This window comes from Dryobates pubescens, chromosome 20 (genome assembly GCF_014839835.1).
Source record: "Dryobates pubescens isolate bDryPub1 chromosome 20, bDryPub1.pri, whole genome shotgun sequence".
NCBI lineage: Eukaryota > Metazoa > Chordata > Aves > Piciformes > Picidae > Dryobates > Dryobates pubescens.
Genome location: NC_071631.1, coordinates 9,692,557 through 9,707,932, shown reverse-complemented (window position 1 = coordinate 9,707,932; position 15,376 = coordinate 9,692,557). Strand labels below are relative to the sequence as shown.

At 48.7% G+C, this 15,376-nt stretch overlaps 1 protein-coding gene across 1 annotated transcript; it reads right to left on the bottom strand.

Moving 5' to 3' along the window:
* Nucleotides 1–924: 924 nt before the first annotated feature.
* On the bottom strand, nucleotides 925–8,862 carry PCTP (phosphatidylcholine transfer protein). Its single transcript, XM_009911489.2, has 6 exons — nucleotides 8,630–8,862; nucleotides 6,171–6,288; nucleotides 4,333–4,412; nucleotides 3,840–4,011; nucleotides 3,083–3,150; nucleotides 925–2,125 (listed from the first exon to the last, which is right to left on the bottom strand). Exons 1-6 carry the CDS (start codon nucleotides 8,792–8,794, stop codon nucleotides 2,060–2,062), a joined length of 669 nt encoding a protein of 222 aa, XP_009909791.2. The 5' UTR covers nucleotides 8,795–8,862; the 3' UTR covers nucleotides 925–2,059.
* Between the last annotated feature and the right edge of the window lie 6,514 nt (nucleotides 8,863–15,376).

The following is a 15,376-nucleotide window of genomic DNA, read 5'->3' as shown; positions in this document are numbered from 1 at the left end:
TTGCATCCCTCTTATCATCAGTTAGCTGCTGGCAAATGAAAAGCTGTTTTCAGCAGCTCCTGTTTAATCAAATGTGCTTTACTCTGGGAAGTTGTGTAGAGCACAAGAACCTGCCTGTGCCATGGTTTTAGCTGGGACTACGTGAGCCAAGGCCACGTACTCCACACTCAGTGTGGGGTCTGTAGCAAGCCACGTTTGCAGCAAGATTGACAATGGAGCCATTCAGCTGCTGAACTGCTCAGCCTCGGTGCTTCAGCCCACTGCAGACAAATGTACACTATGAGAACCAGCTAGAATGGCACAATCGTGAGGTTTTGAATAGAAAAAAGCTTTCACCCTGCCTCCTGCTTTCATTCTGTTAAAATCACAGAGGGGTGGGAGAAAAAAAAGGGTGGAAAAACCAAAAGTGACCTCATCTGTACATGATTCATCTCTGCGCACACACAGAGCTCACTACAACTGCAGTTTGGTAAACCTTGAAGCTGTGAGCTTTAAGGCAGATTTACAGTTAGAGGTAGGGTTTGTAGTGCTGTGGCAAGGAGGTCAGTTTGGCTCAGAAGGAAATGGAGATCAACCAGTCTGCATCATTGCTCCAGGAAGATTCATCCTCAGCTCATCTCCTTTTTAAACTTGATGTAAATCTGCAACAGTTTGGTTTGTTTTTCTGGCTCCTTCTTGAACAATCCACCTAATCCCATCTACCTAAACCCATTTAATGGAGTTTAATCCAGCTGGCAGCCACTTCCAGAACACATGGAATCCTCCTTGGTTCTCACGAATCCAAGCTCCTCTTCCTGAAGTCTTTAAAAACAGAGTAGCCCATGCCACCAGCCTGCCACTTGTGACCTGCCCAGCATGGTGACTCTGAAACACTGAGAGACAGCAGAAGAGCACTGCGTGGATAAATAATGGTTTATTGGAAACCAATATTTACACCAAATACAAAGGCCATCACTTCAGCCAGTGCTTCAACAAGACAAGGCTGCTCCATCACAAGAATTGTTCAGTTACAGGATTAGCTTTAGGAGCAATGCAGAATATTCAAATCCCTGAGACCAAGGCACTCTCATCTTTCATGCTCTCCATCCTCCCCCACTATCAAAGGTGCTGGAAATTTCATTTTGCTGCTCAGTTCTGCTTGCAGTGGATTACCAGCCAAAATGACAGCTTCATCCTTTACAGCAGCATGAGCTTTAACAACAGAAACAAGCCCAAGCTGCACAGCCCCTTCATTCACATTCAGGTGCAGGCATCGGTTACAAATCATTTCCAGTTTCAAGCTGGTGTCCAAGCTGCTTTACAGATAAGGCTGACCCTGAAGATGTAACTTGTTCCCCTTACACCAGACATGGAAGCCAGCTCCTCCTTTTCTTTTATTCTGGCAGGACACAGCTAATGGTTTTTACTTTTCAGACAGGGGTATTAAGATGTGAATGCAAAGCTTCAGGCACAAGTCCTTTCAGATCTGGACTTAGAGCTGTCACCAGGAAGTTTAGTAACACAGAATTACAGATCCTTCTGCAGACTTTTTGTAATTCACCTCCATGCCTTCAGTATTTTTTAGGTTTATAGCAGGCAGACAGTTTGAGAATGAAGATCTTGGGTACCAGAAGTATTTCCTCCTAAGCAATGCAAGTCCCATTGTACAGTTTCAGTAGGAAGCCACCCTGCAAGGCCACAAAAGCAGAGCCAGGCATGATTTTCAGTTCAGATTCAGACATTTTTCCTAGCAAGATCATTATCTCTTGCTCCAGGATCTAACAGTTCAACCAGCAGAACCCCTGCAGCTGACAGATGACAATTGGCAGAAGCAAAGCATGGGAGGCAAGGTTAAACTTCAGTGCTTCCAAAGAGGTGCAGCTGCTGTTGGTGTTGCCTTGTCAGTGGTTGGCTCTTCAGTTGGAGATGGAAACAACAATCTCATAAAATTCAAGGCATAAACCAACTGAAATACAATTCTTTCCCATATTAGAGGTAGGTTTTATCCAGGGTGATATATTAACAGCCACTCCTGTAAGTGCAGAGCTCTAAGAATGAAGCAATTCAGATCCACTCCAGCCTATGTGCTCTTGGGATAACTATGGCAAGCTTTCTGGATATCCTTCAGGAAAGCAGGCACCCCACTCTGTGAGGAGACAAGGGGAAAAGGCAGTCTTGCATAATGCAACCAAGAGAAAATACAAACAAAAGGAGAAGTCCCATTATGGAGACCAAGGCCTTCAAACAAAGTACAACTCTGAGATCAGAGGACAGACCATCCCTTTAGCCCTTCACAACCAGGCTGCATTGCTGAAGTTTTCTTCTGCTACAGCCACTCACATACGCTCTGGAACATGGATTTGTTGAGTTTGTTGCACAAATTTATCTGCCTGGTTGACTAATCAGAGGAATTTGATAGGAATAAAATAAAGACAACAAAGACAACTGCTATGAGAGCACAGAATCACAGAGTGTTAGGGGTTGGAAGGCACCCTCAGCTAGGATCACCAAGGGCAGGTGACACAGGAACATGTTCAGGGGGGGTGGGAAAGTGTCCAGAGAAGGAGACTCCACAACCTCTCTGGGCAGCCTCCTCCAGGGCTGTGCACACTCACAGTGACAATTTTCCCTTCTGTTCCTGTGGCACCTCCTCTGCTCCAGCTTGCCCTCAGTGCCCCTTGTCCTCTCCTTGGACATCCCTGAGCAGAGCCTGGCTCCAGCCCTGCACATCTTTATTACCAGCAATAAAGGCAGCCCTCAGGCTGCTCTGCTCCCAGCTCCAAGCCCCAGCTCCCTCAGCCTGTGCTCACAGGAAGATGTTCCACTGCCTGCAGCATCTTTGTGGCTCTGGGCTGGGCTCCCTCAAGCAGTTCCCTGAGGTTCTTCTTGAACTGAGGGGGCCAGAACTGGACACAATATCCCAGATGCAGATAATATTGCAGAGCAGACAACAGCAAGTCTACAAATAGGGCTGCATCAGAGCTAGAAAGGGAGTGGACAACGAAATCATTCTACCCAGCATGCAGAGGACAGGCATGGGTACAGTGAATAACTGCTTGAAACAGATCAGCCAAAGACAATTTTGCTGCCAACCTTTACTCACCTTGGCAGCCCAGTTGACCAGCCACGATGGAATCATCCCACCAGGATTATCAAAGTAGTACATATAGACTAGAGAGGAGAGGGAAGTTAGCAGAGAGTCACCCACCCACACTCTGAGCATCAGCTCCAGCAGCAGGTGACAGTAGCTATTGGTGTGCATGACTGACCACCAAGCACTGCAGTACTGCTCTAAATTCTTCACAGAAATTCAGCTTGTCCTGAAGTGGGATGTGAAGCAAGCATGGCCATTCCCAGTTAGCCTCTGGGAAGCTGAGAGCACCACAGTATTAGAAATTGCAAAGCATTTTAAGCAGCCTGTCACATAAAACAAAATTTTCTTTAAAGGACTGATCTCAGACAGGAGTCAATCCTAGGCAAACTCCACAAATCTGTCCAGCCTGATACTTCCATCATTGCTGAGGCAACCAGACTGCAGCCAGCACCAAACTCTACCCAACCAGCCTAACTGGCAGGAAAAGAAGTGCAGGCTGGGGGAGTGGGGAGTGGGATGGGGGTGTAGAAGGAAGTGGTCAGGAGTCTGCTCTTAACTACCCAGCCCAGCTGTTAACTGGCAGACCCTTAACTAGAACACTGCACTGGCCATCTCCCAAAGTTTCATTCATTTTAAAGTATTCCTGGTGCTCAGCAAATCCACTTCACAGGAACTGCTTTTACCTTCAGATTTCCCACATCCTGCCCACACCCCCTCTCCCCGCTTTGGCTACACAACTTGTGATCACACTTTCTTCACCTCTTACCTTTAGAGCCAGTCTTGCCATCACTTTCAATCACCAGGCTTTGTTTATAGCTGCTCACTCTGATGATGCCAGGCTTTGCGGGACACTGAGGAACAGACACACTCTGAGCTAACACCACCCAGATCTTCCGCCCATCCACAGCCATCTCCCGGCACTCACGAATATAGACATACTGGGAGCCAAGTTGAGGAGGGATGTCAAAACACTGCCAGCTTGGCAGATGATGAATTGACAAGTGAATTCCATCACAAATGCCAACCCTTTCACTCATGCTTCTGCAGGATTCAATCCCAACAAGCAATTACTCAGCTCTGTGAGCTTTAGTGCTGCGTAGGAAGAGGTACCCACACTCCTCTTCAGGCCATACATATTCATGTGGCCTGCAAGATCTTAGATCAAGTACAGCAGAGCAGTGGAATCAGCACATGGTTAGCAGCCCTGGATGACCAGGTGACCAAAACTGCAGGAGGCACAAAACCATTTGCAAGGATACATCTCTGTTTGAGAGAGGGAAGGGGAACTTCACCTCCCAGTAGATGACTTTTTCTCCATTGTATGTTTCCTCGTACAGTTCTAGTAGAAAAACAGGAAGATTGTTGGAGAGGTTTAATTTCTGCTGCAAGAGAATGATACATGGCATCAAGAACTGCTCAGATTTCTAACAGCAGCACATTTCACATGCAACCCTTGTCTCAAAACTTCTGTGTAATGTAAAGTTGTAGCAGCAGAAGGCATTAAAATGCTCTGCTGCAGGGACTGTCAAGAACCAAACACAAAAATAGGTGGCCTGGTTTTTTGCTGCTGTTCAATTCAATGATGGAAAAAAACACCCAACAATAAACCAACCAACCCCAAAACCAAACCAAACTCCCAAAACACAAATCAGGAACGGATCAGGGCAGAGGCAAGCAAATTCCTCTTCAGACAGTCAGCTCATGCAAAGCTTTTCCACCTCCAAGCTTTTCCCTCACCTGTGCACACTGTGCCCAGCCCTGAGCCACAAGCACAGAGTGCTTTTTCACAAGCATGTCACGATCTTTGTAAGTGATCCTGAGTTAACATGGAACTAGGACGAGCACTGCTTTCTAATACCTGGAGAGGTCTTACAAGAGGGATTAATGGGAGTTTGGAAAAGCTATTAGGAATTCCACAGCAGTAAGGGTGAACAAGAAGCTCGAGCAGTTATGAGCCTTCATTACACTGCCTCCAGCCTGCCTGGAAACTCAATCAGAAGGCAACCAAATGGAATAAAAAACCCCTAAGAATAGTGCCTAAAGCATGGCAGCAACTCAGTTTCATAGTGTGGCACACAGGAGAAAAACTAATCCACGTCAAACTGCATAAAGGAGTTTGAAAAGCTGCACAGCTTCTTCCCTTGAGGCAGTAACAGCCAGGTCAGGGCAATGGACCTGACAAGCCACAGGGCTGAGCCAGTGGAAATTCCTGTGTGCCCTGGGGTGGCCCGTGCATAGAGGCAGTTTAAAAGGGTGTAGGTCACATTAACAGAGTGATCTTTTCCTCCTTTACAGCAGACTCCTGCCTGACGTGTCGACATCCTTAAGAGGCACAGCACAGAGCCTGCCACACCACCTGCAGTGGTTTGGAGCATGAGGCTACAGCAGACTGATCATCTCACTGCTGAGGCAAGGAGAGTGTCACACATCAGACATTCTTCCCCTATACAACGTCTTCTGTTGGTATGCTCTGCAAGGCAGCCTTGACCCAGGAAAACAGCTTCTCCTCCAGGGTGGAGCAGCACAGGTTGCACAACTCCGTGCTGCAGCAAGCTCCAGCAGGCTGCTCTCCAGCAGAGGTCAGCGGAGCATTGGGTTAGTAGCTTTACTTCAATCTCTAAGTGCAGACCTCTCCTTTTTCAAAGGGATTAAGACTCTGTTTTAAAGACCCCAAGGCAGCTGTGAGCTACCAGCTCATCTACCTCTGCATCTCTGCAGGTCAGTCGTATCCCACCTGCATTTGGAAGTCTGCCAGTGCTAGAGGACAGCTCCAGCACAAAGCAGAATGCTTTGTCACCAGCTTCCACTTTGCATTACCACAACAGATCACAGAGTTGGTTTGTTCATCAAAGGCCCAGTTGCATTTGCTGCTCTAGCAATCAGTTATTAACCATATCCTTTAACCAAAGAAAAGCCAAGATAAGCTGTCTCTGTCAGTGTTTGTAGATCTTCAGAGTCCAACCTTATCCCAAAAGGCACTTCAGCCTGGCCCCAAGTCTTTGGATGCAACAACTTTAAAATGCTTTTGAAGAACATTTTAATCGGAAGAGTCACTGTGGAGAGCAAATCTGCCTTGAAACTGCCCAGATGAGCTTACCTTTAACATACTGATCCCATTGCTTTCTGAAATCTAGGTCCATATAGACATCCACACACAGTTCTGGGGGGCAGTCAGCAAGACCACCAAAGATTTTATATTCATAAAGTCCTGATTGCTGTAGAAACAGAATGGGGAGAGGAAAAGTCACACAGGAAAGGGAAGTACTCTGCAGCAGGGAGAGCAGCTGAAGGAAGTTAGGTGGGGCACATACTACAAATGTGCTCAAGAGCTGGGAAAGCCAAGTGTTCAAAAAACAATGTCAGATTCAGGCTTTAACCTCTCGACTTTTTGATCTAGACATGAAAGTTTCAACCCAGACAGACTGTCCTGCCCCACACAATGGCTGTTCCTTCCCTTACACCAGTCCCCTTTTACTTCATAAGTAGTTCCAAAGGGAGCATGTTTCTTCACACTCACACACACCCCCAAACCTCTTTTCATCTCCAGTAGTCAGTGTGGAATAAATCCTGCCCGCACTGAAGCTTCCCAGAAGCATGAAAGCCTTGTGGCAAAGTCTCCAGCCCCTATGCAATGTGTTTATTAAGCAACTCAGCCAATTCCAGGAGGTTACCAAGTTCTGCATGATCTGGAATAAACTTTCCAGCACGTTTTAGGTCTGCTTGTGCTTCAGGCTGTGATACAAGGAATGCTTCACAATCTTCATGGTTATATACAACAGTCTATTATATCTGCTTTGAATATTTATCAGCTGTTTTCCTTCTGAAAGCTGTCTGCACTCAGCATATGGAAACTCCATCTGTGCCTATAGAGTGTTTGTACAATTGTCAGCACCAGTTCGGGGCTAAACTAAAACAATGAGAGTATTTTGAATATACAATGTAGGAGCCAAATCCAAGCATCCCCAAGGAAAGGGAGGGATTATACAACACTCTGTTAGTGAATGGCTGATTTATCTTCTTTCTCCTGCCTTCCTCAAATCAGCCCTAGAAGATGAAGATGGGATGCACCAGAAAAGAATAATGGACCCAAGGGCTTAGACTACTCATCTTTACTGTAGTTTCCCTGAAGCATCAATCGCTGGCTTCAAAGCTGGACTATTCAGCTCCCTGCACCCACAACATCTTTGGGGTTTATTTGCCCAAGAAATAAGCTAATCTGGAAAATATTACACCTGAGATTGCAATGTCAAAGCACAACACTGGTGCCACCCAAATGGTTGCTTGAGCCCCAACAATGATTGCAGGGCAGTAGTCAGAAGAGATATGTGGATTACCGTGCAAGTGTGTGTGCTTATATTAGGTGTGGCATGAGGCAGGAGAACAACAAACCACCATTCTCCTTGCTCTTCCAGTGACTCAGAAAGGAAGCCTTATTTCCCCATGTCATGGGGCTGCTCTTCCACTGAAGAGAAGTTTTTGCGGTGTTCTCTTGAACTTGGATTGCAACTGCACCTTGAGAGGGATCAAACCAAAGCTCACCCCAAGCCTGACTTCTGCAGCCAGCATACAAAGCTGTTCAGCAGCACACTCACTGCTCTTCATGTCCTTCTGCTTTCACTGAGAGAAGAAAGCCATGCTGGAATTTTCTCATTTAAGCTATCAGAGCTTGTTCCCAAGGCTCTGCAAGGAATTGTATCCTTTGTACCTTATCAAGGCCCCATCACAGCTACAAGCTTCCAGAAGAACAGCTTTAATCAAATGATTACACTGCATTGCTTGTTTTAAAAGGTTTTATGTCCCAGCCAAGAGGCAGCTGGAAGCATCTGTAATACTTTTAATTGAGGATTAGCAGAAGATATTCATACAGTACAGGTCTTGAAGGCACTCTTGCTACACCACGGGTTAAAACAGACCTGTAGTGATGTTATTTACTATCACATAATTCAGAAGTCACTAAATTCAGGGTGCAAGTGCTGCACGACCTCATCTCCTGAACGAGGACACAGGATTCTGCCTTTCATTAGGCTCCCAGCCGGTGTCCAGCGTCAGCCCAGCCATGCTGCAGCCTTTGCTGCTGTTGGATCGGCTGAAGCTGGCTGGAAAGCAGCAGAGGCTTATCCTTCCTGTGCCTTTATGCAGCAGGGCCGCTGAACAGAATAGAAGACATTCCACAGCATCACAGAACGCCCTGGTTGGAAGGGACCACTAGAGCTCATCTATTCCAGCCCCCGCAGCGAGCAGGGCCATCCCCAACTCGATCCGCGGGGGTCCTTCCCTTCTCACAGGCTGTCCTGCGGCGCTCACGGCAGAGCCGCTTTCCCCAGCCGCAGTTAATGGCATTACCCTCAAAGCTGCTTTCTGCGAGCCCGCAGAAACCGAGCCCGGGCGGGCACCGGACCTTAGCCTGAGCCGTGCGGGGAACCGGCGGCTCCAGACCGGGACGTGCGACCCTCCCCCTTCCTCCCGTAGCGCTCCGGCTCAGGCCCGGGCTGGGAGGGCCGGAGGAACGGCCGCCCCCCGGTGCGGCGGAGCTCCCCCCGTCCGCCGCCCGCGCACCTCGTCGTACAGCCGGTAAATCCGCACTCCCATGGTCTCCACCAGGAGCTGCCAGGGCCCCCCCGCCGCCGGCGCCGGCTGGTCCAGCTCCCGGCAGGCGGCCTGGAACTGCTGCTCGGAGAAGCCCCGCGGCGGCAGTGGCTCCATCGTCCCCGGGAGCTCCATCGGCGGCGGCCGGGCGCGGGGCACTGGCGGCCGCACCGGGCCCAGCCAATGGCCGCCGCCGCCGCCCCTCCCCGCCCGGCCCCCGCCGCGCTGCGGGGCTGCCGCCATGACAGCGCCGCGGGCAGGGGCCGGCCCGATGCGGGGAGCGGGGCGCGCGGGGAATTGCGGTGCAAAGCCACCGGAGCTGCTCCGGCGCTCCGCAGCCCCCTGAGAGCAGGCTGGAGCCAGGCGGCGTCGGTGCCTTCCCGAAGAAACAAGTGACAGGAGCAGAGGAAACCTCAAGCTGCAGCAGGGGAGGTTGAGGTTGGACATCGGAAGAAACTCGTGCCCCGAGAGGCTTCTTAAACACCGGGACAGGCTGCGCAGGGAGGTGTTTGGATCCCCGTCCCTGGAGGTGTTTAAAAGCCGCAGAGATGAGGTGCTGAAGGACGTGGTTTAGGACCAGCCATGGTCGAGTTAAATAATGATTTGACTCAATGATCTTAAAGGGCTTTTCCAACCCAAATGACTCTGATTCTGTGAGCTCTTTGCCCAGTAAAGCCTTAAATGCTCTGCAGCTGTTTTGTAGGTATTTGACACAGGCATGCACCCACCGAGGTCCAGCCAGCCTGGCACTGGGGTCAGCAAAGAGGAGGTGGCAGCTGTCTCCAGCCCATTTAGGACTGGAGTGAAAGGGGACAGAAAACTCTCAGCCCCGAGAGGAGGAGGAATCCAGTGACACACAGCTCACACCTTACTTGGGCTGCTGCTGAATGACACCAGCAGTGACACCGTGTGTGGGGCTGGCAAACACAGACAATGCACTCAGGTCAGTGGCTCGGGCAAGTTTTCTCCCTGGAGCTGTGAACCTATTTTCATTATGGCTTTATTCTTCTACTTCTTGTGAGATTTCTCCTGCAGAACACTGAGCCTTCAGGATAAAACTGAAGCTATGGGATGTCATCAGACCTGCTGAGTGACAAAGAGCCTGTCTGAGGTGGTAACCTCTGTGCAAGGCTGGCAAAATTCAGCTCTTCCCAGCTCCCCTGCCAAGGGGCTGAGCTCTGTGACAGAGTCCACTTATGTCAGCTGTCCCTTCCAGTTCCAGTCAATTGATTTCCAAGCAGAGCATGAGGATTTCTGGCTGACTCTGGTCTGGACATACAGGCTGAGCATCATCTTTGCACAGGCCAAAAAGCTATTGGAGAGAGGGCAGGGTGGCACCTTACAACCCTTTCCCCAGCATGTAAATCTGGTGCCAGAACATGACCTGTATCCTCTTTCCAATATCATGTCACTAATGTGCATAAGTCTCTTCTTGTACAGACCTGCTCTCTCCTCCTCACTGAAACTGACAGGCAGATGTTCCAGTCAGTTTGTTTTATTTTTGTTATGACCTTTTATTAATAATATTTATACAATATATATAAAATATTGTGGTTTATTCATGTTCTTTGTCTGAGCCCTTACGAGTAGATCCTTGGCTGAGCCAAGCTGACTTCTGTGGAGCTATGCTGCTCAGCCAGCTGAGGACCTCAGAATCACAGAATGTTAGGAGTTAGAAGGGACCTCCAGAGATCATCCAGACCAACCCCCCTGCCAGAATCACCAAGGGCAGGTCACACAGGAACGCATCCAGGTGGGTTTGGAAAGTCTCCAGAGAAGGAGACTCTACAACCTCTTTGGGCAGCCTGCTCCAGGGCTCTGCACCCTCACAGTGACAAAGTTTTCCCTTCTGTTGCCATGGCACCTCCTCTGCTCCAGCTTGCCCCCAGTGTCCCTTGTGCTGTCCTTGCACATCCTCGAGCAGAGCCTGGCTCCAGCCCTGCACATCTTCATTACCAGCAATGAGGGCAGCCCTCAGGCTCCTCTGCTCCCAGTTCAAGAGCCCCATCTCCCTAAGTCTGTGCTCACAGGGAGATGTTCCACTGCCTGCAGCATCTTTGTGGCTCTGCATTGGACTCTCAAGCAGTTCCCTGAGGTCTTTCTTGAACTGAGGGGCCCAGAACTGGACACAATATTCCAGATGTGGCCTCAGCAGGGTAGAATAGAGGGGATCTAGTCTCTAAAATGGAATATGAGGCAGTCTCTGTTGGTGAGACTTTATCTTGCAGAAATACTTCCTTAGATGCCAGGTTTTTTTAACTATTTTTCTATCTTTTAAATCCCACTTATGTTCTGAGACAGGACTCATGTGAGGCTGAAAGAACTGGGGGCTTGTGTCTTCAGGAGCCCTGTTTGTGCCAAAGGACTCAAGTGATGATAGCTCAGCGTCGCCTGTTGCGTTGCAGTGAATGTTTTGCATGATGTGGTTGCCTGCATGGCATCAGAGCTGGGAGCTGGCTACAGCTGCCTGGCCACTCCCCTCAGCATGCTCATGGAAAAAGAGATTTCTCTCACAAAGCCACTCTAGGGACCAAAGCTTTCAAAAAAAAAGGCATTACTATGTGACCTTTTTTCTTGGTAAATAAGGAGTGGTGAGCTCCTAGGAAAGCACAAACAGTTCTGAAAAGAGGTTTTCTTTTCTGCTTTCGTGTGTGTTTGCGTAAGTGTTGTTATTTATCACTTCTGCAGCCATTTCTTGCCCTTAGCTTAGGGAGAGGCTAAACTTTGAACCCAAACCCTTTGATATCTGCACTCCTACTGGGGTTGCAATCTGCAGTTGAGTTCAGACACAGCAGGGACTAACTTCTTAGAGCTCTGCCCCACCAGGCAGTGGGATAGCAACTGCTTCGGGGCAGCTGGTTCTGGGAACATGAACCCAAGCCTGAGCACTAAAAGCAACCTAGATACAGCACGATCCAGTCCCACACATGGATCAGGGACCTAAATATTAGCTGAAGGGAAACAGAGGGTTACTATTCTAGGGCAGTGAGGGGGTGTTTCAAAAGTGCCCACCACCTGACCCCCATACTTAGTATTTCCTAGGTATTTAGCTGTTGCTGCACTGAGTGTGAAATGATACCTCAAGAATAATTGCTGATCTAGGCTGTCCATGGGATTAATGCACCTCAGCTGCCCACCTGTTTTTCAGAATGGAAATCATCTGGGTGGATTCCACCCTAGCACCTAACCTTGCTGTTACTGACATCAGCACCCAGGCATTCTGTGGCTTCCATGGTGTGGAATCAAACCATCAGGAAATCATAGGTGAGCAGAAACGAACCCAGCAGGCAATGCTAGGCTGGAGTTTGATTTCCTGTGTTTGTTTTGGGTCTGGGTGTCCACATGTGAGCGTGCTACCAGCCATACTGTGCTTTCGTGCCTCTGTCTCTGCGTGGCAGTGCTGCACTTTGAGACATTCTTGGGGACGAGTGAAAGTTGTGGGATTTTGATGGATTCAGCTGCTGTGCAGACAGTTCTATGCCACTGTCATCCCATTTTACTCAGGGCAGTCCAAACACTTGGCAGACGTGCTGGCTGCTCCTGCCACACCATTGATACAGCCTGCACATTCTATTGCACACAGCCAGACCAGTCACAGTCTACTGCTGTTTCATTGACTGTGTTATGTGAAAGCTTTCCCTACAAATTGCTTCATGACTTCTGCAGCTTGCAAGGAGCAAATTCTTCATCCTGAAAGATGAAAAGTACCAAGAGCATCTCCCACACACACATATGCAAGTGTGAGGCAGTCTGTGTTCTCCCCTGTGTGAGTCAAAGGGAGATTTGTTTCTTCATCACTTTCAGAATCTGGAGGAGCTCCAGTCTGCCTGCCTGCCCCACAGACTTCCTTATACATTCCATAGATTTTCTATTCCTGCTTGACTATGCAGGCAGGAAGGGGCAGCCAGAGTGGCCATAATCTCTTTTGCACAGCACTAGCACAAAGCATGCACTGTTTGAGCTGGCACAGGAGGTCTTAAGTGGCCACTAAACACTGTCTTGTAACAGCCTTCTTCACAGAGCTGAAAGCAAACCCCCCTACAGAGATGACTTTACAGACATTAGCCCCTGTATATATCTGACTATGTCTGTATTGAGTATTTAGTTTCACCCAATGGAAGAGGATTCAGAGAAGAACTGAGTTCTGCTGATTTCCTGCCTTCTAATACTAAGTTGGGGGGTTTTTATATCTTTGGTAAAGAGTTGGGTGCCAGGACCCATCTCTTCCATTTAGCCATGTTCACTTGTGGTTCATGGAGTCACAGAATGGCTAAGGTTGGAAGGGACCTCAGAGATCATCTGTTCCAACCTCCCCACCTTGGGCAGGGACACCTCTCAACTAGACTCAGGTGCTCGAGGCCTCATCCAGCCTGGCCTTGAACAGCCCCAGGGAGGAGGCAGCCACAGCCTTCCTGGGCAGCCTGTTCCAGAGTCTCACCACCCTCCTACTGAGGAACTTCTTCCTCAGCTCCAGTCTAACCCTGCTCTGCCTCAGCTTCAAACCATTGGATGATAGGTTGGACGCCATGATCTTGAAGGTCTCTTCCAACTTGGTCTATTCTATTCTATTCTCCCTTTTCCTGTCTCTAGACTCCCTCATCAAAAGTCCCTCTGCAGCCTTCCTGTGAGATCCTTTCAGATACTGGGAGGCAGCTCTAAGGTCCTTTTTAAGTACTTTTAGCCACAAGTTTCTGAGGAGTGATGCACTCCCAGTGCAAACAAAGTGGAGACTGTGAGGTGCAAACTTGAGGCCTTGAGGAAGGAGGGGGTGAAGTTTTAAAACTTCACTTGTAGGAGGGAAGGGATTGGAGGATTATCTGGATGACCTAAAATGACTCATTCCAAAGATAAGCTGTTTAGATCTCGACTGGATGTGGCAAGTGGTTGTCACTACCACACCCTCTACTTTCCTAACCTGTTTACATGGATGGAGAAATATTTCTGAACATTTCCTTTAGTCTGTGATGCTGCAGCAGGTGATCTAGCTGTAAGGCTGTCTTGTGGGCATAGTGAGAACTGATTTTACTCCAAGGATTCTTCCCTTTTCAGCTACCCTTTTAGCTCAGACACTTGATTTACTGTTGAGGACACAGAAGCCATCTATTATATAGGAGAAAATCTAGGCTATAGGCAGTGCTTTGGATAGATCTTCTGTATCAATTTAGTCCCAAGGACAATAGTCTACAGAGATGTTTGATTTAATGAAAGTAATTAAACCACTGGGCTGTGTGGGTGAGCTGAAAGATCACCTTTTTCTTTCTGCTGCTGGGGAGTGGATGAGAACTGGTGGAAATCTCTGTCTTCCTTAGACTGACCATTTGGAGAGGGAGCGCTGGGTGCTCCTCATGCCTTGTCTGCTGGCAGAGCAGGGAAGCAAGATGCAAAAGGTCTCTTAACATCACCTGTGAGGCAAGGTTGGACAAGTCACTTTGCAGCTCTTTGTCGGCATTTCCCTTCATGTCCTTGTGCCCTGTGGGTTCTTTGGGGTACTCTGCAGGTGAGAGAAAGGAAAGCCCTCTGCAGAGCCATGGGAACAGATCACTCCTACTCTGAATTAAATCTGAGCTCAATCTGCTGCATTCTACTGCAGTGGCCTCTACCAAAATGCACTGTCCTGGTGAAATGACATGGCCTTGGGTTTGGTACCAGCAAGAAAGCTGCCATCCTGCCTAAAGATTCAGAAGTTCTGGAACTGCCTTGTGCAAGATGTAGGATTTGGCTGCAGGTGGTGTGGTGCATCCCTCTGATAATTAAAAGCGCACGGCAGATGAGGAATGCAGCTCTTCAGATGTGACCTTCATGTAATTACCAAAGCAGTAGGAGATAAGAGCAACTGTTTTCAGTTCCAGGTGTCCTGTTTTTTTCAGCTCTGCAGGAAGATTAAGTGAGAGTGGAGCAGGGCAGTAACAGAATTCAAATGCACAGTAGGAGAACTGATGTTGACCAAAGTACTGGTAGGATCTAATGGAGTTCAAAGAAAAATCCTTTCTATACTCTAAGTCACCAAAGAGGTTTCTCACTGTCATTATAAGCACATCCATCTCGGCAGCCTGATTACAGGCTGGGTGGGTGGTTTGCAGAGCTATCAGCCAAAGGGGCAGGGCTCCCTTCTGTTTTGAGCTGTTTCCATGAGAAAGGAGCTACAGCACCTGATGTGAAATGCTGCAGTTCTGGGGTTTAACTGGCTCTGCCAAAGACTCCCTTCCCCAGCACAAAACATAAACACTGCAGGACATGCTAAGGACAATTCATGATATATTAAACAAGTTGAAAGAGAGTTTTCTGAAAGCTTCAGTCAGTGCACTCCACTGGTGTGTTGTGTCCGTGTGTGGGCTCAGGGATGAAATAGAGGAAAATTCAGTGGAGGCTTTGGGAAAAGGCAAGACAATCTAATTGAATAAGGAGTCCACAATGGCTGCACTTTGCCAGATTAATGAGTCACTGTTTGCTGTGCTGTTAGGGCCCAGGAGACTGTTAGAAACTCAAAGGAAGCTGTGAGGTACTGCAAGTGTGTCTTAGTAGGCAGAGCCACAGCATTGCTCAACTGAGGAGCAGAGCTCTGCTCTCTCAGCAGGCTGCAGGGCTCCAGAGTCACACAGGCTTCTCCCTTATTGTCCCAGCCTCTGGGCCTGCACCTCCTCCAAAGCAGCTGTGCTAAGGCCACTGGGAGGAGGTTTTGTCATCAAGAGCAGGTCCTCAAGGTGGGGCTGTGTAGCA

What these genes read in the sequence shown, in the direction of transcription:
- PCTP (XM_009911489.2), bottom strand. Translation starts at nt 8,794, where the DNA reads ATGGAGCTCCCGGGGACGATGGAGCCACTGCCGCCGCGGGGCTTCTCC. An exon ending in ATGGGATCAGTATGTTAAAG is followed by an intron (nt 4,413 to 6,170) that starts GTAAGCTCATCT and finishes TTTTTCTACTAG; the next exon opens with AACTGTACGAGGAAACATAC. An exon ending in TGGTCAACTGGGCTGCCAAG is followed by an intron (nt 2,126 to 3,082) that starts GTGAGTAAAGGT and finishes GTCTCCTCACAG; the next exon opens with AGTGGGGTGCCTGCTTTCCT.